Below are 22,328 nucleotides of genomic sequence, written 5' to 3'. Positions count from 1 at the left end.
TGCATTAAAATATTCATTGGAATACAGTCACTGTGTGCCTGCAGTGACCAGAGCCTGCAAGGGTGGGCTGTGGCTGTCTCACGAGGGTGGAGTAAATGCTTAGCACACACAGGGTCATGGGTTCCATTTGATACTCATTCAGGTGACTCAAAAATAATTGAGCAATTGGAAAAGTACATGCAACTAATAATCGGCTATCTGGTTACAAAGTCTGCATTGATATTAGTAGAAAAGTTCCACTTTTCATTGATACTGTAGAACCAGTTCACTTACCAGCTCATCTGGGTGACTTATTCTTTAAACAATATATGTGTGTAAAATTATGAGCACACACATAGAAGTAAACAGGACAGTGCATTGAACATCCATAAACAGTAGGATCAATGAGCTTCACCATTTATCAGATTTTACCAATCTTGTTTTTCTCCATGATTTCCCCGTGGAGTATTTTGTAGCACCCCAAACATTTCTCTCATAAACACTTGTGTGCATTTGATGATGCTTCATCTACTGAATGCAGTCACTTCATTTCATTATCTTGATTTACTTTTGTAAATTTACTGTCCTAAGTTACAAGGAATAGCATTTTGTTAGGCTTTGGTTAAAGAGTAATTAACAAGTAACCAGGGTATTTGCTGAGTAATGATGGCGAAAACTCTGTCGTGGTCCTGTTGGAGAGATGATGGTGGTCCTATTGGAGAGAGGTGAATACCATTGAGTCCCCTCTCTGAAGTTCTTCACGCTCAATGCCTCCCGGGAGCACTTCACAACAGACATCTGTTTCTTTATAGATAAACAGTAGGATCAATAAGTGTCATCAGCAAATTAATAGTGTGGCCGTTTTCTTGGACATAGAGGTTTGCATGTAATACAATTGTGTGAACATTTGTGAAAGGTTGTGAGAGGCACAAAGCTGACTCTCCCTTTCTATGTAGGTTCTGGGGGCCTTTGTGACCTTTTTCTGTTTCGCTTAGCTCTTGGCAGGTAGTGTAGGGCTCATGGCCTTATGTGGAGAAGTATGCTGATGGAGGCCTAGACTGATGGCCTGGGACCCCACTCCTCGGTGACTGCTGTTGGCTTTCTGATATGTGAAAAGTGATGATAACCAGTATGTCTTGGGGTCATTGTGAGTTTTGAGTAAGATTGCCCATTTGCACCTCTCACAGTAATTGGTGTATAGTAGCTGTCTGAGAAATAATGCAACAGTTTCTTCCTTACATACTTGCTCTTCTGTTTTTCCCTTTGCCATGGTACCACTAGGCAAATGAGGCTGCCATCTTGGCCACAAGTCCTGATAGTGAACATAAATGTGACTTGTGCCCCTGTGGTGTTTGTTAACTCTTCTATCCCCTTAAAAAAAATATCAACAGTTAGGGACTTGCCATGCAAGTGAGATGACCAGAGTTTGTATGCCCAGCCTGCACACATGTCAGATAGGTGTGGCGGCCTGCTTGTGATACCAGCCTTGCAAGGTTGAGATGGCCCTTTTCAGAGCAAGCTGACCAGCAAGACTAGCCATATCAGTGAACTCTGGGTTTGATTGAGAAACCCTGTCTCAATGAATAAAGGTGGCAGTGAGATTTAGAATGATCCCTGTATCAACTGTGGCCCTTTACACGGGCATATGCAGCACCCACATACATGGAAACATTCATAGACAGACACAAAAGTGGAAAAGAGAAAAAGCCAACAGTTTGGAGCCTCAGGGGGAGTCTGTAGGACCAATTTGTTGTAGCCTTTCAAACCTGTGTCAGGATGAGCATCGGCAGCAGAAATCTGAACAGCATCATGGGGTTCCCAAAGTTGTGAAAATAGCCTTCCTGTGTGGCTTTGCCTACTGCTGCTTGAGCTTTAGTTTTTGCTCCCTATGTTCTAGGATGTTTTGCCTCCTCAAGGATGTTTTCTAGTAGCTTAAATCGATAAGCCCTCCTGACTCTCCAACTCCAGTGTGAAGACTGTAATTGCACTGACTTGAGAACACTCAGGAAGGCTTTCCTCATCTCAGCTCTGGAGAGTGGGTTTTCTTCTTTGAAGATCTGTGTCAGAAGGGGCCTAAGCTTCATATAAGTTTTTTGTTTTATAGATGACATGAGTCTCTAAGGTAAAACTACTAGATAAACTAGTTAAAGTCACATTTTCCCAAGATCAGTTTCTGGCTTCAGGAGGTAGGGCTAGGAGATTAAGTTGCCCATGTCCCTTTGATCATGATGGACAGCAGTTAGACTTAGGGGTGTTTGCAGGTTACTGCTCTCCCTAGGATACCTGGCTTTGAATATGAAAAACAAAAACCACACAAAAACCCACCACAAAAGACTCTGTGCCCTGTGCTGTGATTACCACGTGATGAGGAAGTTACTGGGTGGGGACAGTTTGATGGTGGAGGAAGCAGAAGAGTTAATCCTCCTGTAAGCCACACAAGCCAAGCATATACCTTCTGGTTTGTTCTCCACATGTGTATCTGTTGTTGAGCTTGGGGTTACAAAGGGTGCCTTCTAAGCCCCTTGTAAGTAAAAGGGCTTTTTCAGTTTATGTGCCTGCTGCCTAGGACCATGCTAGGAGAAAGACAGGTCTCAAGGTATTAGTAATCATATCTTTGTTTAAGTGAAGACTGGTATATGAAATGTAGTCTGCCATTTACAGTCCTTAGTAAAACAAACAAGATAGATTGCTTCAGTTTTCTGTGGCCATGAAGTGAGCTGCTTCAGCAGGATATTTAGCAGCCAGGCATGCCTCCTTCTGGGCCACGGCTGCCCTAGCTCCCTCTGGATCCTTGCACTTTCTGTACACAGAACCTTGGAGGATCACAAGCCCAGTTAGAACCCATGGAGATCCAGCATGCTTAATAGCTGTGATCTGGTATATGGGGGAGATTTTTTTTTTCTTTCTTATTGCAATAGCAAAATACTTGGCAGAAGAGTCTTCCCTTTTAAAGTTTTTTTTTTTTATTATCTGTATTTTGTGGTGTGTAGGGGTTTGCAAGCAAGAACAGGTGTTTGCAGAGGCTGAAGGTGGTGGATCCTGGAGCTGGGCTTAAGGTGGTAATGAGTTGCTGAATGTGGATGCTGGGAACAGAACCTGGGCCCCCTGCATGAGCAGTGTCTGCTCTTAACCACTGAGCCATCTCTTAAGCCCCAGGGCTGATTTTAACTCAGGGTTTCAACTGGTGTCAGTCTGTCATATTGGAGCGGGCTGCCAGGGCAGAGCATTTCACATCATGGTGGCAGGATGCGAGAGGATACAGGAAGGGGTCAGGGCAGGATACAGCAAGGATGTATTTAATAACCTACTTCTTGGAATAACATCATCCTGATGAACTCACCAAGGGAAGAATCTGTTCACTGGGTCAGAACCCCCATGATCTTTGTTTTTGGAAATACTACCAGATACTATAACAAGTGTACTCTATTAACCCAAGTAGTTTAGTCCAGTTGACAAATGTAACCTCCACAGGGTGTTAACAGGTTCTTCATAGCATTTTAAAGCTTTATTAACATTTGAGTTGTGTTGTAGTTTTCTTTCTGTTACTGTGATAAAACACCCTGACCACAAGCAACTTGGGAAGGAAAGTGTTCATTTTGCTTACAATTCTAGGTCATAACCCATCACTGGAAATTAGGACAGGAACTCAAGGGGAAAACCTGGAGCAGAAGCCATGGAGTGACACTGCTTGCTGGCTTGCTCTGGGTCATGCTCCAGTAGCTTTTTCAAACAGCTCAGACCCACCCTCCCACAAGTGCTTGACCCTTCCACATCAATCAAGACATTTCCTCACAGACATGCCCGTGGGCCAATCTGCTGGGAAATCCCTCAGATGACTGTAGGCTATATCCAATAGACAGCTAAAGCTAATTAGGACAGGTGATAAGCTAGACTGTTGGACCATCTGTTTCCTCTCTTGAGCTTTAACCACTGTGCTCCTGTGCCTACAAACCAGGGCGCCAGAGTTCAGCAGTAGACATTTCTGGGATGCTTATGTGACACACCCTCTAGAGTCATGTAGATGTCCTGTTGAACTTTGCATGTGTGAACGTCTGAAAACTAGTTACTGTGATGGTATGAGCCAGCACAGGGAAGGAATTGAGGGACGTGGAGGCATTGGAGGGTGATGGGCAGAGGGAGGGGTATCCAGCCTGTGTAAGAGAGAATGAAGTTAGCTTTAGTTGACATTTGTTTTCTTTGCAGCAGTAACAGTCTTCTGGACTTTGAGTTGAGAGTAGTTTTGGGAGATTGCCCAAGGCAGAAATCTTAAAGGTCCGGTGCTTATGTTAGGTGCAGACCCCTCCCACACAGCCTCACTGAGAGTCCATCAGGTCTCAGGTATGTGTCCCAGACTTATAGGCTAGTCTTACCTGGTTATAGTCTGCTGCTGGCATCTACCCAAAGTGGACCATTGGAGTCTATCTTGTAATGATGGATGATAGTGGAGTCTTAGCTCTGGAGTCATTTGGAAGCCTGCACCAATTTTTAAAATAAATATACTTGATATCACAACGTAGCAAAACCACATGCTTTTCTTCCTCTTTAAGGATACCTTAACTCAAGCCGGGAGGTGGTGGCACACACCTTTAATCCTAGCACTCGGGAGGCAGAGCCAGGTGGATCTCTGTGAGTTTGAGACCAGCCTGGTCTATAAGAGCTATTTCCAGCCTCCAAAGACACAAGAGAAAAACCCTGTCTTGAAAAACCAAATAAATAAATAAATAAATAAATAAATAAATAAATAATAAATAAAAATAAATTAAAAAATTACCATAACTCTTTGTTTTCCTGGTTTTGGTTTGAGACCAAGTCTCATGTGGCCCAGGCTGTCCTGGAAATAGTTGAGGATGTCCTTGAACTTCTTATCTTGCTGTCTGCACCTCCAAGGTGTTGAGATTACAGACATGTAGCTCCACATCTACTTCGTGCAGTCTGGCAGTCAAACCCATGGCTTTGTTCCTGTTAGACAGACACCCCGCCCACCGAGATACATCCCTGGCCCTCCACACGTATTTAATATTTATTGCAGATGTACATTATGCAGACCTCCATCTTCCCCCTTTCTCTCTGAGATGGCTCTTGCTTGTTGCCTCTGCCAGTCTCACACTTGGCTCCAGTGACCTCTTTCCTTAGCATCCTTGTGCCGGAGCTGCAGGGACTGAACACCATGTCTGGCTGCAGCTGACCTTTTTGTTTAACTGTCAAGAGCCTAGAGAGGAAGACCATGGTGCTCCTAACACAATCTAGGTTTGTGCCAGATGCCAGCACTGTTACCCGCTACCACATTCACACCATCCATGCAACCAGATGTAAAGATGAATGCATCGTAGTACAGGCACAAACCTAGATTTTCCTCACAGAGTTAGCCAAAATGATGTCCAGAACCCCCTGCTGAGATAGGGCTAGAGGAAGAGATCACAGTGGACTTTGAAAAGCTCCTAGCATTGCCACCCATGCCAGTGGGTTGTTGGCTTTGCTTGTGGTCTTAGAAATCGTGAAGTAGTTGCTGTCCCTAACCTGGGCCCTGAATGCCAACCACACTGTGAGTTTGTGCCCCCTTAGTGTTCCCCAGGGACCTTTGTCTATGGTAGTTACTAAACTAGTGTGTCTCATCAGTTAATAATACACAAAAGCCTAGTGAAGTGGTTGCCATTTGACGGAATGCCACACCGTGTCTATGAAGAATTAAAATCTTAAAGGCATTTGAAGCTGAACCCTGTTTGAATCTTTCATTTTGTCTTGATTCCTTCGTGGCTTGATTCTGTTCTCTGACCCAGGAAGGGGGGCAGTCCTTGCCGAGCTGCCCAGATAAAAGGGCAATGCACTGTGGTTCTTGAAGTCAGCGTATGGGTACTTCCCCAGGAATCTTCCTCTAACATCCAAGCTGTAGGAGCTGCAGCTGGTAGCTGTGTGTATGTGTACACGCATACGTGTGTGTCCCATGTAACCCCACATGAGCATGCCTGTTGGGGGTGTATGCATGTTTGTGTGGAGGTAGATGTACATGTGTGGGTGTGGTCTTGGAAGTTCAGAGGAGGGCACCAGATATCCTGCTGTAATGCTTTTGACCTTAAGCTGGAATGTCTCTGAACCTGGAGCTAGGCTGGCAGTCAGCAAGCCCCAGGATCCTGCTGTCTGCATCCTCCTCAGAACAGGGAATACAGGAATGCATGACCACACTGCTCCCCACCCCCATCTTATTTTGTTTGTATAAGTGTTTTGCCCGCCTGTCTTACCTGTGCACTACCTCCATTCACCCATGCAGTAGCCATGAAGGCCAGAAGAGGGTCTTAGATCCCCCAGGGCTGGAGTTACAAGTGGCTGTGAGCTACCATGTGAATGCTGGGAAAGAAACTTGGGTCCTCTGGAAGAACGGCCAGTGCTCTCTGTCTTAACACACCCCGGTTTTCTAATGTGGGTACTGGGGATCTGAACTCTGGTCCTCACACTTGCACAGCAAGTGCTCTTACCGACTGAGCCCCCTCTCTCTAACTCATCAGCCTCTTTCTTTCTCTGCAGTGAAGAGGTCTGCAAGCGAGGTTTCACGGTGATTGTGGACATGCGTGGCTCCAAGTGGGACTCCATCAAGCCGCTGCTGAAGATCTTGCAGGAGTCCTTCCCTTGTTGCATCCACCTCGCCCTGATAATCAAGCCTGACAACTTCTGGCAGAAACAGAGGACGAACTTCGGCAGTTCTAAATTTGAATTTGAGGTAACATTCTCTGGGTACCAGGTCCTAAACTCAAAGGCAAGGAGAATAAGCAGATGGATCCTCACCATGGTGCCAGGTCTTAAAAGACCAGATTGAGCAGGACCTAGAGGTCTCATACGATAAGTAGAATTAACCATTGCATAAAGTAAAAGGCTTCGTGCCTTATCCCAGTACAGTGCCTTTTGACACAGGAGTCAGATCTCTGTTCTCTGGGGTTAGGGTGTGGGGCCCCTCGAGAAGAAACCTGTTCCTAGCACCTCACTTGAACAGCTCCCCCTGTCCACACAGAGCTGTGTGGCTGAGGATGTGTGGTAGTTGAGGGATTGAGGGGTAGAGGGGTTGAGTTTAGCCCTCATTGATAGTGGGGGGAATTGTGGGCCACTTTACATGTTGAGGCATGCATTTCATTTCATTTAAAAGTGGAGGTGGTCTTTTTAGTGCTGTACAGTTCTGCATGCAGCTAGGCCTGGACTAGGGATGTCAGGTGGTTATAAAAAGTAAACCAAAGCCTGTTAATTTATTTTCTCCCCCACTTTGAGCCTCCACTCCCTAAGCCACTGCAGTTCTGACAGGGTTTTGATGCGGTCAGTTTAATGTGATGATTACAGTAGGAAAGTTTTCCAGACAGCTCAAAGCTTGGCTCAGGTTCTGCTCAGTAATAGGACTGGAATAGTTTCTCGTAATAAATTATAACTGTTCCTGTCAGAAGGGCTCTGCCTAAATATTAGTTTTCAATGTACAAGAATCACTTTTTAAGGTAAATAATTTTGCACAGTGAAGAGGTATCAGTTGTTACACATTTCAAAATATCTCCTTGTGTGCACTACTTGATTTTAAAATGTCTTTTTATAGTGCCGATTTTTCTATCTGGAATTGGAATTTGGTTTTAATTTAAATTTGAAACTGCTTTCAAGTGGTTTAAGTGAAATATATAGAACACTTTTATCCTCGTTCATAATAAGTAGTAATTATGAAAGATATTTTATTGGGGCTTAGATATTGCTTAATGGAAAATTTAATGTGTGATGTATTTTAATTATACATGTCCTAAATAAATAGTAGTTTGCACTCACAGGTTTACTAGTCTAATTTACTAGTCTCTTACTAGTCTCTTGGGCTCCTGAAGGCGCTTGCCCATCGTCTTCCTGACCTGGTTGTCTCTGCATGGTTACCAGCCTCTCTCTGTGTGGCTGCCTCCATGCAGATTACTAATGGTTCAAGCAAATGATAGGCATAAGCCTCCTGGACCATTATAGGCTAAAAGCAGCTCCAGCTTGAGCCGCTCTTTCCAGCCCGGCTACCTTGTGTTATTTCTGATGCCAGCATGGAAATGCCAGTTCTAGGACTCTGGCTGGCTGGAGGTGATGGGTGGATTAGCCAGACTGCTTATCTTTCAGTTCTAGGGCAGCTCCTTCTCTTTTGCATTTGCATCTTACCACTCCAACCTCATGTTTTCCTTGAGGCATCGTATCAGTATCAGTAGGCTTCCATTCCAATGCATCATGTCGGGAGTGCTTGCTTAGACTGTACTAAACTCGGGTTTTGTCTGTGTTAAATTGGGATGCAGGGCAGACTATGTTCAGATATGTTCAGACTGCGCCGGATTGTGGCAGGTTATCACAGGGAAGGTGGGATTCCCCCTGTCTTCACTCTGTGAAATCACCTTCACCAGCTCTCTTGTGAAGCCTGAAGTGAGCTTAAGCTTTAGTTCCTTTTCTCCTCCTTTAGTGGAATCTAGTTGATTTGGGACTTGTGAAATTCACAGTTCTATGCTGCTAGGCATTCCCACTGCAGTGTTACTTGCATGGAGTTTTTCATCATGCTGACGATGAGCTGCCCATATTTGTTCTGGAGAGGCAGAACCAGGCATGGCCTGGGTTTTACAGGAGCAGGTTACTTTTAACTTTGAAAACCCATGTGTGACCACTGTAAGTTACAGGTTGATATGACCACATAAAACTGGCTCAGCTTCTCATACATAATTTTTTTTCCCTTAAGACAAATATGGTCTCTTTAGAAGGCCTTACCAAAGTAGTTGATCCTTCCCAGCTAACTCCCGAGTTCGATGGCTGCCTGGAATACAACCATGAAGAATGGATTGAAATCAGAGTAGCTTTTGAGGACTACATTAGCAATGCAGCCCATATGCTGTCGAGGCTAGAGGAACTTCAGGATATACTTGCAAAGAAGGAGTTGCCTCAGGACCTCGAGGGGGCTCGGAACATGATTGAGGAACACTCTCAGCTAAAGAAGAAGGTGATTAAAGCTCCCATAGAGGACCTAGATTTAGAAGGGCAGAAGCTGCTACAGCGGATTCAGAGCAGTGACAGTTTTCCAAAAAAGAACTCGGGCTCGGGCAATGCGGACCTGCAGAACCTCTTGCCCAAGGTGTCCACCATGCTGGACAGGCTGCACTCCACCCGGCAGCATCTGCATCAGATGTGGCACGTGAGGAAACTGAAGCTGGACCAGTGTTTCCAGCTGCGGCTGTTTGAACAGGATGCTGAGAAGGTAAAAGCGGGAGGGAGGGGCATGCCAGCTTGACAGAGGGGAGCTGCTGGGTCACTGGGTCTCGCCTCTGAGACTGGTGTGATAATGTGAGGAAACAGAGAGAAGGAGGAAAGTAATAGGGCTGCAGTTCCAGTGTGCATTCCACAGCAAGGGCCATTCGGAAGCCATCCTTAATCTGGCCTCCAGTTTTACTCTCAGTACAATACAGTGCTATTTTAGAAAGTCTGAGCTAAAAGCTACCGGTGGTTTGAAGAAGAGTGCCTGAAAGGCAGGCAAGAGTGATTTTTTTTTTTTAGTCCACATTGCACAATTGTGTTCTTAAAAGCAGTGATTATGTATAGATTTTCTGATACCCACCCTCTGATCCAACAAAGCCAGCAAAGCAAACCCTATTCAGACCTATACTGTGTCCTTTTCTAACAAAAGGTGAGTGATTCCATTAGAAATAAGTTTCTAGGTGATGTGGACAATAATGACAGATGTCCTGGTCAGAGTGGATGCTCATTCATTGCCAGATAATGTATTCTTTGCAATGTGAACAAAAAGGATGCTTGCAAACAGGAATGGTTTGCAGGCCATGGAGATAGGTGAAGTAATGTCTTAACTTGTGGCCATTCGGTTTTGTTTTTCCATGGATTGGTAAACGCACTGGAAAGTAAAAAAACCACATTAGAATTTTTTGATATAGGGTGCTAAAAGGATTTTTAGATGGGTGAGTCAGCATCACTGGCTTACCTGAGACCTATCAAACTCTCAAGTCCTTTGAAATATTTTGGTAATTTGGTTGTTTGTATTTGCTCAGGTTTCTGTGCGTGTCTTGCACGAGAGAGTGTATTCTTTCAGCTGTTAGTAATGTCTTCATAGATCCTAGTACAGAAACACTCCAAGGTCCTGGTTCCAGCCTTGGGTCTTCAGAGGGAGAGCAGTGAGACCCATGGAGCACTTTTTAGAGGAAGGGGCCTGGGCACAGAAGACAGGGTTTCTCTTAGGTTGAGGGAGCAAGCTGAGTTCCTCCTTATGAGACAAGACTTTCTTGAGATCTGCTGCCTCAGAAGCTCTTGCTTGTTCTTAGAGGCATAAACCCCAGCAAGCTCAGGGAGACCTCAGAGAAGCTAGCAACCCCCCCCCCACACACACACATACCCCTCCCACCCCTCACCCTGCCCTTTCTTTTTCTGCAGTGATCCCAAGTAATCTTTTTCCTTCTGGTAGATGTTTGACTGGATCACACACAACAAAGGCCTGTTTCTAAATAGCTACACGGAGATCGGGACTAGCCACCCTCATGCAATGGAGCTTCAGACACAGCACAATCATTTCGCTATGAACTGTATGGTAAGCTGTTGTGAGACCCTGCGGAAGATGGGAGGCAGTAGGTGGCTGGAGTACACATACCTCAGACAGCCTATGTGGGGCCTTCAGTGGCAATGGCTATAGAGATGATAGTTGTCACCCTCATTTCTTATATGACTTTGGACAATTTGTTTGACCTCTTTGACCCTTAGTTGCCTAATCTATGACTTGGGCACATTGTCTTTCTTTGATATATTGTGTTATTTGCTCTGCATGTCTAGAACACTTCATTGTGGCTTTCAAGAATCATAATCAACACCTGCGATATTATCTAATCAAAGTAGGAGGGGAAACTCTTCAAAGTATGATTGACGTCCCGTCCCTTCTCTCCCTCTTTCCTTCCCTCTCTCCCTCCTTCCCTTCCTTCTTCTTTCCTCCCTCTTCTCTTTCCCACCTCTAATTTCTTTCTTTAGATGCTAGCATCTTTTTCTTCTTTTCTACAGTACGTTGTGTTACTTTTCTCAATTAAACTTCTCTTAGGATATGATCACTCTTACTGTGCTGATGACAGCAGTTCAGCAGCTTTCTGGACCTTTCTTGCCCCTTATTCTGACACCTCCACCAGTCATCAGCTATCATGCATGCCAGGCAAGGCCAACTAGCTTTCAGTCCTTACTCCTTCTGCCTGTAGTGTTTTGAGGAACCTTAGAGAATAAAAGACTAAATACAAATACATAAGTGGGCAGTCTCTAAAGGAACCTGATTAGGGAATACCAAGAATGACACTCTAGCATAACATACAAGCTTGAGGATGAAGTCAAGGCATAAGTACTTGTAGTTGGGATGGCGCCTGGCCACATGGTACAGGCTCTGTAGGGCTGAGTGGGTCTCAATGTCCCTGGTTGTGCTGGAAATGATAGAGTAATGGGAAATGGGAAGCACGTGGCTGGTATAGTCTTCTTAGGAAATGAAAATGATGGAGGAGTATGTAATCCAGTCTGTAGATGATCCCTGCTAGGAGGACCATTTCGGTGGCCTGTACTTCTCTCATTCTAATGGTTCTAGCCGAGAGCCTCTGTGTGTACTCTCCTGGCAGAGTGTAGTGGCCTTTTCTCTCAAGGATTCAGAGAAACAGCATTAGCAAATCCAGCCACTTTAAGGGGAGATAAGGAACAGGAGGAGGAAGAACGTAGGTGGGAATGGAAGGTGTTATGTCCTAGTCTCTCCCCATGGAGACAGTACCTGAGATCCACAGCCAGATCAGAGAAGATACAGTGTTCAGTTTCCCCATGGCAACAGAGTACCTGAGACCACAGTCAGAGCCTAGAAGACACAAGCCTCAGTTTCCCCATGGAGACAGAGTACCTGGGACCCACAATCAGAGCTTAGAAGACACCAGCCTCAGTTTCCCCATGGCAACAGAGTACCTGAGACTCACAATCAGAACCTAGAAGACACCAGCCTCAGTTTCACCATGGTGACCAGAGCCGAGAAGATACAGGGTTCAGTTTTCCCATGGAGAGAGAGTACCTGGAACCCACAGCAAGAGCTGAGAATATTTGGGGCTCATTTTCAGAGCTTTGAGCCCATCCTTGCTTGGATCTTGTTTCTGACACTGACAATTCTAAGGCAGGAAGTGTGTGTGGATCAGAGTTGCCTCATGGGAGCCAGGAAGCACACAGAGGGGAGGGAGCTGGGGTCAGAGTAATCCCCAAAGTGCACACCTACTCCTGTAGCTCCACCCATCTCCTAATAGGGAGACAGGGACAAAATGTAGCAAATCCTCATTGTGTGAGTCTTTGGGAGACACCCCAAGTCCCTAGCACACTGCTTTTCATTTAAAGGAAGTTAGTTAAAGCATTAATAAACCCACACGAGCCAGGGAGCATGTTCCCACCAGCTTGTCCACATGTTCACACACTTCCTGCCTCTGCCCCTTCGGAACTTCAGGGTTCAGGATCTGTGAGTGTCTAGAGCAGGAATATGGATGGACTTGTCTGTCCTTTCGACCCTGCCTATGTGAAAGCAACTCCATCAGGGTCTGGTTGGGGGATAGCAGAAAGATCACAAAAAGAGGAACCAAAGAAAGACAAAAGGAGAGGATTCCTGACTAGCGGTCAGGGCTAGGACTCCGGTGACCTATGGCAGGGAGGAGGCGGCTTCAGGGTCACACATGAGGTGGTGGCAGTGTGGCTCACAGGAGTGGGAAGGCAGAGAAGACTCCCTGTCTAAATTAACAGTGAGATGCAGGAGCCAGGCAGGAACAGGACAGGTCACAAGGATAAAAATATACGAATAATCTGGGATTTGTTGACTGTGGGCCTCCCTGTTTCCCCTCATCCTTGATTGTGACAATAAACAGAGGAGTGGAGGCAGGAAGATTCCCTGCTGCAAGATCATACTTTGTAAAAAGCAGAAAGCAGCCTTTCTTTCATTTGTAAAGCCAGCCCTGTGTCCTCATTTGTTTCCTGTCAACTGATAGACTCAGCTAGGACTATCAGCAGAACAGAAGAGCTTCACTTAACCTGAGTGCAGCATCGTTCCTTCTGAACCTTAATTCATGCTTCTGGGAGAGAGTGGGTCCATTTGGAGGTTTTCTGTTGGCACAAAAAGATGGCTTGGGTTTATCCAGAAAGGAGAGCTTGTCCTCACACAAATAAATAGCCTTTGGTGGCTAAGTGTGTGTTTGTCAGTTCCTGGGTTCTTGTCGGGTTCCTTCAGTTCTCTGTGATTGTCTGTCAGCCGTCCCGCCATCTGGATCCTTGACAGGGTTGGAAGCCAAGAAGTGAGTAATAGTATATTTGTGTGGACCCTCTTGTGTGTCTGATTGCTTTGTGGCTAACAATTATGCCTTTCAGTGAGTTGATTGATAATTTTATAGTTTTAAAAACAGAATTTGGAATCCAACTCGGGGTTTACGGGAATCCAGAGAATAAGATCTTTGATGTAGGATGCCAGGTGATTGTGCTTTCAGAACTAGGGAACTGTTAGCCAGCTGTCCACAGAGGCTGTCAGTCTGTCTGCCTCGTCAGTGAACCTCTCCCTTTGCCTTCCCCACAGAATGTTTATGTAAATATAAACCGCATAATGTCAGTGGCCAATCGCCTGGTGGAGTCAGGCCACTACGCCTCCCAGCAGATTAAGCAGATTGCGAATCAGTTGGAACAGGAGTGGAAGGCGTTTGCAGCAGCCTTGGACGAGCGCAGCACCCTGTTGGACATGTCCTCCATCTTCCACCAGAAGGCTGAAAAGGTCAGTACCTGTAACCCCCAGCCCACAAAGCAAGAGCCAGAGCATGTACCCCTCTAGTCATCTTATGTAAGTCACTCTTAGTGGTCTTTGTATGAGGTCTACTGTGAGCTCCACTGTCCCTCAGCCTCAGGTTGAAGTCACTGCTGTCTTATTTGTCGCACTTTTCAGCTTTTTACATTTGTTTTGTTTGCTTGTTTATTCATTTTGCAAATGAGAAAGGGGGTCTTTGTGTAGTTCAGGCTGGCCTGGGGCTTGCTGTGACACATAGCCTGCTTCACACTGGCAAGACCCAGCTCCCATACCTCCAATGCTGGGGTCACAGGTGTGTCCACAATGCCCAATTTTGTTTTCGTTTTTCAGGGTTTTGTTTTTTATTTCCCCCCTTTCCTTTGTAAAATAACAAACAAAAAAAAAGTTCAAACATTCTTGGGAGGATTGTTTTAGAGCATGAAAACGGCCGCTTGTCCTGTGCCCTATGCATGACTGGTGTGTGATAAACACAGGTTGTGTTGTCTCTTCCCTGAGATGCATGGGAAATGGGTCAGGGTTCAGGGTTCTGATAAAGACTGCAGATACTCGGGAAACCCAAACTGCTCTGAAATACTTGTCTCACAAGGTTGTCTCACAAGGTAGTTCAGAAGTTTCAGATTCCAGGTTTTCTCACCAGCATTGTTTAACCTATAATAATAATAACCAGTGGCTGCTTTTCTTTGTCCCGTCTTCTCTCTACTCCCTTTCCCTCCTCCCCATCCTCCTCTCTCCTGTTCCCTTTATTACCTGCATTGGAATACTGCGAGCTGTAGAGTGCCTCTCACTAGCTTCCACTTAGGGTGCTCCCAGCCCTCGGTAGCCCAGCCAGTATTTCCAGGAGGCCATTCACATCAGCACCCTTCCGACTAATTCACTTTCTTTGCTCAGGATTGGTAAGCTTCCTGGTGCCCCACTGCAAAGGTGGGGTAGATCCAGCCTTTTGGCCTTCTGCAGCCATAGGGAGGCTGTGCCAGCAAGGGCTGTGAGGGAATGGCTTTTAGGCAGGCAGTTTGCACACCATCATTAAGTGTTGTCAATCCTGACCTCACATTGGCTTCGTGGGCTGAGATGCTGTTAGACAGAATCTTGTTTGAGTGAGGATTTGCAGATCCCACCACGTGCCTCACACCTCAGTTCAGGTGTCTGAATAGACCCCCGGAAGGCAGCAGAGAGTGGGAGATAGCTTGTGACTCTGACATTATTGCAGGGAGTATGCTGTTGACAAAACACCTTTCCACAGGTCCCTGACACATAGTACAGGGACCTTCCACAGTGAAGACAGTTGGAACAGAGGTGGATGGTGATAGTGACTTATTTAAAAGGATAAACACTGGTGTAGCTCTCTCCAAAAGGGAAGACGGCTTTTGTAAGGATTTGCTTGCTGGCTCTGAGAAGGATAGAGTTTCTTTCTTGTCTCACACCAGCCTCTGTGGACAACAGTTGTTGTCAATAAAACTAAGTAGAGGCCCCAGCTTGCCCAGGATTTCAGCAGGGCAGTCTTGTGTTGCACAAGACAGTAATTAGCAATGATCTCAACCCTAGAAACCTTTAAAGTGTGAAGCAAGGAAAGAAGCTAGTGGAATATAAACAGGAAAAAAAATCTTAATGGCATCACATGAAAGCAATGAGGGAGGCCTTCAGATTCCATAGCTGGGGTGTCTTACTAACCGTGCACTTACCCGCTTCTGTGGTCAAGGATAAACAAACCCACACATGGAACGTGGTTTGGAGTAGCAGGTTTCTCCTTCGACATGAATGAGCATGCTCTCCACGACCCCGTGGCTACCTCGGCTCCTTAGGATACAAAGCAGATGCACTTGGGCATAGGATATCATTGCTAGAGAAAGGCAGCTGTGTCTCTCACCTGTGTTATCTTCAATAGCCATGCTGTGGCTGTAGCAACCCACTGAGCCAAGAGGTGATGAATTGCTATTGGGAATGGGAGGCTCCAGAAACATACATGGAGATGACAGGAACATGAGGATCTGTACCAGGCTTTTTCTTTTAGGCCACCAACCAGCTCCCATCATGACATGGACACTTACTATTAGTTTTGGATGTTTATTGGCTTATGCTCCTATCTGGCTAGCTCTTTTAACTTAAAGTAACCTGTTTCTTTTTATCTACTTTTTGCCTCAGGGCTTTTTACCTTTTCTTACTTTCATGCTGTCTCTATGTCTGGCTAGATGATGGCTGCCTGGCTTCTTGCCTCAGGACGTGCCCTGTTCTCTCCTCCTCCTCTCGTCGTCTTCTTTCTTCTTTAGAGCCTAGATCTTTCCCCCCACCAGCCTGAGCTATCCCTCTTCTGCCCAGCTATTGGCCTTTCAGCTTTTTATTAGACCAATCAGGTGCCTCAAGCAGGCAAGGTGAAACAGCAGCACATCTCTACATAGTTAAACAAATGCAGCACACGCAAGTGTAACACATCCTTAAATCGTTAAATAAACTGAGCATGAACAAATGTAACACATCTTGGCTCAGCTAAAATCATCCCACAACAAGGAGCAGGGCAACTGGCTTGCATTATGGGAGACAGTCTGTAGTATGTATGGAGGGATTCAGAACTGTGAATAAACCCAGGAGATTAGTTGCTGCCCTGCTTACTTAAAAGTAATCTAGAAGTATATATGTCATGGGGGACATTTCCTCACCCATGTTCCACTATTAAACAATTTAAACATGCAGCAAAGTTGAAAGAGTCTGAAAGTTTCTTGTTTGGGGGAAATGAATGACTGTAATTTATAAATTTGAAGGAGAATGAACTAGAAGGCTGTGCTACAGAAGAGAAATGCATGGGATCCTGCTTGAGCTTCCCAGTGCTCCAGGTCTCTGCACATAAGGTGTCCAGAGAAGAGGCTCAGCTGAGCTTAGGAAGGGCAGTGAAGAATGGGCCCTGTGTGTTCTCCTGTATGTGCCCAGACACCCAGCACATACAGGAGGAGCAGGAGGGCACCTTTGCAAGTGTTTCCTTGCTGATGGAAGTAGGTGTCTCTGAGGGTTACATGCCTCAAGCAGCTGCTTAGCCTCTCACCTCTGTCTCCATGAGCTCTTGTGTTGGTGGTCACCAATGACTTTATAATGTAGTGAGAATAATGTTTCACAGGTGCTTTCCAAACTTGCCCCCCCCCCCCATTTTCCCATCCCCTTATTTTCACTAATGGTCGAGAGTCAGAATATCCATTTGTAGTAGACAGGAAGACGACCTCCAGAGTTATCGACCTTACTGTAGGTACTTTATGGGGCCTGCCTTTACTTAGCTTGGTCATATGGCATGTCCTCTGGGCAGTCTCTTTGTGTTAGGAAGATTTCATAGCAAGTATTCTTGGAATTATATTTTTAAACAACAAATTAAAATGAATCGATATTTACTATATTTTAAAACCTCCCAAGTTTTAGTATTAAGAATAATCTAGAGCTCATTATCCCATGTGCTAGCCTGTCACTACATGTGGCTATTGAAGCCACTTAAGGTTACATAAAATTAAGTAATAGAATCATAATAAAAATAAGCATGAATTTCAGGAAAATTAAATTTTTCACTGCTTCTGTCGTTCACATGCACATGTGGCCAGCAACTGTATGGTTAGACCACAGGCTTGTTTCCATTGCTGCTGCACTTTTAGTGTGAGCCAGCATATATAGTGTGAGCTAGAACACAGATTGCCTTGTTTCATCTATGGCTTTAATGGCTTTCTGTGCCTTAACGGTCAAAAAGAAATTAACCACCAGTGGTGTGTAGTTCTTGGATATTTGCAGAGCTCTTAACCAAATGAAATAAGGCTAAAGATCATTCTGTCCTTCAGTCAGCCTTGTGGAATAAATGAGGCCAGAGACATAACTGTCCAGACAGTTTGCAGAGCAGGATTTACCCGTGCTCCTACACCTGGGCCTTGCATCAAGCTCTGTGACTTGAGTCAGTCCTCATCAGAATAGCTGCTCTGCACTTACATTAATATTGATATTAATAACTTGCTTTTATATAAAACTGCGCTTTTCATTAACAAATAAAAAGGAAACGTTTATTGTTAAAATGTTGTGGCTCTTATTAGGTTGGGAGACGGCACAGTGGGTAAAGCCCTTGCCTCCTAAGAATGAGGACCTGAGTTCCATCCCCAGCATCACATGCAGCTGCATGCACTAGTGCATTATCTGTAATGGATGCATTGGTGCACATCTGTAATGGATGCATTAGTGCACATCTGTAATGGATGCACTGGTGCACATCTGTAATGGATGCATTGGTGCACATCTCTAATCCCACAACTCCTGTGGTGAGACGGCAGTGGGGGGCAGGGGCTCAGCAGCCTGCAGGCTAGCCAGTCTGATGTATGCAAGTGTGAACAGCAGGAGCCCTGGAAAGCAAGGCCAATGCCCACACTGTGACACTTGCAGTCACACACCTGAACACACACACACACACACCTGAACACACATGCACACACACCTGAACAAATATGCACAAATGCGTACGAACACACACACACATACACCTGAATACACACACACACACACACACACACACACACACACACACACACACAAAACAAAGAACAATGATTTATACATGATTGTCCTCTTGTGGAATAAACATTTGGATGATTTAGGCACGACTCTGAGTTGAATAATTAAAAAGAATAGACTACCACTTCAGTTTCTCTTTGGAAGCAGACAGAATATGGAATAATCCCTTAACTTAATTTTATTTTGTAAGTAAACCTTTGAGAATGCTTTTCTTAGAGTCTAGCCTTAATAATTCTTTGTTTGTGGTAATAACAATATTCTCATGGAATGGGAAGGATTTAGGGGAAAAGCTGTGTCTGGAAACAATAGTATATATAATGTAAATATATATAGTATATATATACATACATACAAACAATAGTATGTTAAGGAATAGGCTGGTGGTATGCAAAGTGATTACCGACATGTTTGCTGCATGGAAAACTGGCTAAAGTGTTTGGAGCCTCTGAGCTAGATCCCTGGCACATGCATGGAAGTGCTCACATGTCCTGTGATACCCATGGCCAGCGGAGCAAAGTGAACTATTACAGAATTAGCTAGAAACAAAAACAAAAGGAGATGAGACATAGAGAGGAACTCTGGGGTTTTTGCTTGAGTGTGTTTGTTTCATTTTCAACCACTTGGGTTTTCCAAGGAGGAGAAATCCCTTCTGAGTATCAATTGGCTACTTCAGTCTAGGAAGTTTCGGTCCCTCTGTCACCTTTACCACCTGTACTAAGCAGAGGCATCAGGAGGTGGGAAGGGGATATGGGGGCAGGGGTTCGGAAATAAATTACCTAGAGGACCCTAGCTCCTGAGGCACATATATGCTTCCAATAAGTTAGTCTGCTAACTAACTGTTCAGGGTCTTGTTTTGAAGCTGTGTCAGTCTTTTCTCCCTTACCCGTTAGACTCAAGTTTGCAGAGTATCTGACTTCTTTTTGTCTTCTGTTCAGCAACTTAAAAACAAACAAACAAAAAAAAAACCAGACATTTTGGGCTGGCTTAAGCAAGATGGCTCAGCAGCTAAGAGCATTAGCTGCTCTTCTAGAGGATCAGGGTTCAATTCCCAGCACCCACATGAGAGCTCATAACTGTCTGTAACTCTAGTTCCAGGGGATCTGACACCCTTACATGGATGGATGGATACACACACACACACACACACACACACACACACACACACACACACACACACACCAAAGCACATGATAAATAAATTTTTTGGGAAAAAAAATCTTAAAAACGTTTCCTTCAGTGTTAGAATCTCTGCCTTTCCCTGTGCTGGAGTTCCAGCCTGGCCTGTGCATCCTGCTACTGATTATGGCCTCTACTCGAGTACACAGAAACTGAAACATGGCAGCATCAGGTTTTGCATAAAGAAAGAACTTTTTTTTTTATTATGTAGTCAGCTAGCAGGCTGCTGGGAGCATTCTGCAGAAGAGGGACCAGGGAGAGCTTGCTGTTGATTGGATGGGAGCTTTAAGGTTCCTTTGCCAAATGTAGATGTCATTGTAATCTTCACTGGTGTCATGTTTCTTTCCTGAAGGAGTTATGTCTTGTGAGGAGGATTTTGACCTAGTGCCATGAGAAGGTCGTTGCTCAAGTTGAGCTGGCTTCCTCTGCATGCCCATTCTTGAAAAGCCCATTTCAAACTATCTTTAAATTGATCTTGGAAGTTTCTCTTGAAAAAAAACTGAAGTGTTTTGTTACTTCAGGAATCTATGCTGGGTGTATCCAGTCCTGTACCAATTTTAGTTGTTTCAAAAATTGGAGATGAATGCATAGAAATTTGATACCGTGGCCCCTGATGCTGCTACCCATTAAATTGTGAACTAGTGTAGCATCTAATTAATGCATGTGCCATAAGAAGCACCTTACCTCCTCTTAGGAATACACTGTAAGTCTGCGTTTGGGGTGCTTGGCAGTGGCTATTGTCTATGAGCTAATTAATTGCTGACTTGGACCTGATGACTTATTTATAAAGGTGGCTAAGTCCCACCAATTCATATTTGAAGAGGGTTTACAATGACTTATTAATTGCTACTAAGTGCACAAACGGAGGAAGAGAGAGTGAAGCAGCCCTGAAGATTACTCAGCAGCATCCGACCTATCCTGATTGACGTTTATAGAACACACTACCCAAGAAACACTTAAAATACGCCGGAGTAGTTATGTGTGGGAGGAGAGGTCTGGAGTAATCTTATGGTGACTCTGTTGCCTGGAGAGCACTGGAAGATGCCATAGAAGTCGTGGTGGAAATAATTAGTGGTTCTAGTGGTGGTTGAGGGTTGCTTGGAGCCACCAGAAGCCACAGGCTGTCTGGTGACACTGCCATGTGACCTGACTTCAGACCCTGAGGTTTGCATGTACAGAGGCTTTTATGAGCAATCGATATGTGGATGACTTGTCTGTCTGAAGCTCCTGAATAACATGAAGGGTGCTCTCCTTGTACCCGAGACTCACACTGCCTTCCCTCTCCCAGCCACCCACCCTCTGCCTTCCCTGCTGAGCAGAGACCTGTGAGGGACTGACCTCAGAGAGGTGGAACCCATTGGTGTGTTGCTGTCTATTGGCTTAATTGAATTAGCCTCCTTAATTGGGCCTTCTGTGCTTTCTTTTGACACTCAACTGTGAAGAGTTCTGATTGCATCTCCCTAAGAAGTGATTTATCACTGTTCATGAGTGCCGGAGGTGGATGTGGTGGTGGTGGGGAGTAGGGCAGCGAGGTGAGATTGGAACTCAGGTCAGCATTCCAAGCTGAGTGGCCCAGGCTGCCACACCACTCTCCTCCTCCTGAAGTTTCTCCTGCAAGCTGGTAGATAGGCAGGCTGCCCTTCCCAGCCTGAGATGAATAGTTTGAGAGACTAGGTCTTCCTGTAAACATGCAATACGGAAAAAGTAAAGCTTCAGACAGCCCCCACCCCTACCCCCATGAAGCCTGCCCTGCTGCTCTGGGCGTGAGAGGGGTGTGGGGGAGGGAGTGGGAAAGAGTAGCCTTGTTCTCACCATTGCTGGGGTACAAGGCAGGTAGAACATAGGATTTCAATGTGGACTGGGAAAGCCAGCTTGAAGAGAACAAGGCAAGACAGCGTTGCTCTGGGACCATGAGCAGCACACTCCAAGGGTTCCATTAAGGGCAGCTACCTACACCAGCAGCCCCTCCTCCAGTCTCTGGGGGCAGAGTTCAAGAACCACATCCCAGAGGAGAATCAGAGCAGCCATTCGCATTGATTTCCAACCATGTTGTTATTTGCTTACACACTCTCCCTCAGTTACACCACCTATCAAAACCATGTTGTCAAACATACCCCCTTTCTACCTAAATGGTTAGTGATCGATAACAATAATCATTTTATTTTTTGTTTTTTAATCTCCAAGTACATGAGCAATGTGGACTCATGGTGCAAGGCCTGTGGTGAGGTAGACCTTCCCTCTGAGCTGCAGGACCTGGAAGACGCCATTCATCATCACCAGGGGATCTATGAGCACATCACCCTTGCTTATTCTGAGGTAAGGCTGTGTTTTACATAGCGCGCCAGACATTGATGGGTTTAAATGGTGGCTCTAAAGCTGAAAATGGAGGCTTTGGGCAGCTCAGGGAAAGCTCTTGGTCCTGTTAAACAGTAGTTATTCAATAGACAAAGATCTATTTTGACTCATGAGTTCATGGCTCAGGGCTCCTCAAAACTAACAGGGAGATGGAGGCTGGAACCAGGGTCAAGCCATAACCTTCAGATACCTAGACCTGGTGACCTACTTTTACTTGCTAAGCCCACTTCCAGATTCCAGAACATCCAAATAGTACAGCAGTCATGAGACCCTGAAGGGCCAGGCACTAAGTGTAACATTGTCTTTGTGAATTTTAAGGTACTATATTAAAATTGTGCTTGATGCGTGCTTGTCTCACTTTCTGCTGTCCCCTTCTGTACCACGCCTAATGGTACAGATTTTAGACAGAGTTACTGTTCTGAGGTGCGTACTGTTACTGTCCCTGCAATACGAGTGAGGACACCAAGACATCAAGGTGACATGACTTGTGCCAGGTCAG

At 45.2% G+C, this 22,328-nt stretch overlaps 1 protein-coding gene across 6 annotated transcripts in view; it reads left to right on the top strand.

Moving 5' to 3' along the window:
• The window catches only part of Trio (trio Rho guanine nucleotide exchange factor), a 285,845-nt gene that overhangs the window by 107,049 nt on the left and 156,468 nt on the right, over nucleotides 1-22,328 (top strand). For all 6 annotated transcript variants that reach the window (XM_027400059.1, XM_027400058.1, XM_027400060.2 and 3 more), the window contains exons 4-8: nucleotides 6,499-6,691; nucleotides 8,690-9,202; nucleotides 10,415-10,537; nucleotides 13,556-13,747; nucleotides 21,659-21,790. In XM_027400059.1, coding sequence (XP_027255860.1) covers nucleotides 6,499-6,691; nucleotides 8,690-9,202; nucleotides 10,415-10,537; nucleotides 13,556-13,747; nucleotides 21,659-21,790 — 1,153 coding nt within the window. The remainder of the gene's footprint in view (nucleotides 1-6,498; nucleotides 6,692-8,689; nucleotides 9,203-10,414; nucleotides 10,538-13,555; nucleotides 13,748-21,658; nucleotides 21,791-22,328) is intronic.

Source organism: Cricetulus griseus, chromosome 2, assembly GCF_003668045.3.
Source record: "Cricetulus griseus strain 17A/GY chromosome 2, alternate assembly CriGri-PICRH-1.0, whole genome shotgun sequence".
NCBI classification, from domain to species: domain Eukaryota; kingdom Metazoa; phylum Chordata; class Mammalia; order Rodentia; family Cricetidae; genus Cricetulus; species Cricetulus griseus.
The sequence above is the reverse complement of the archived record's forward strand: the minus strand, read 5'-3'. Positions and strand labels throughout refer to the sequence as shown.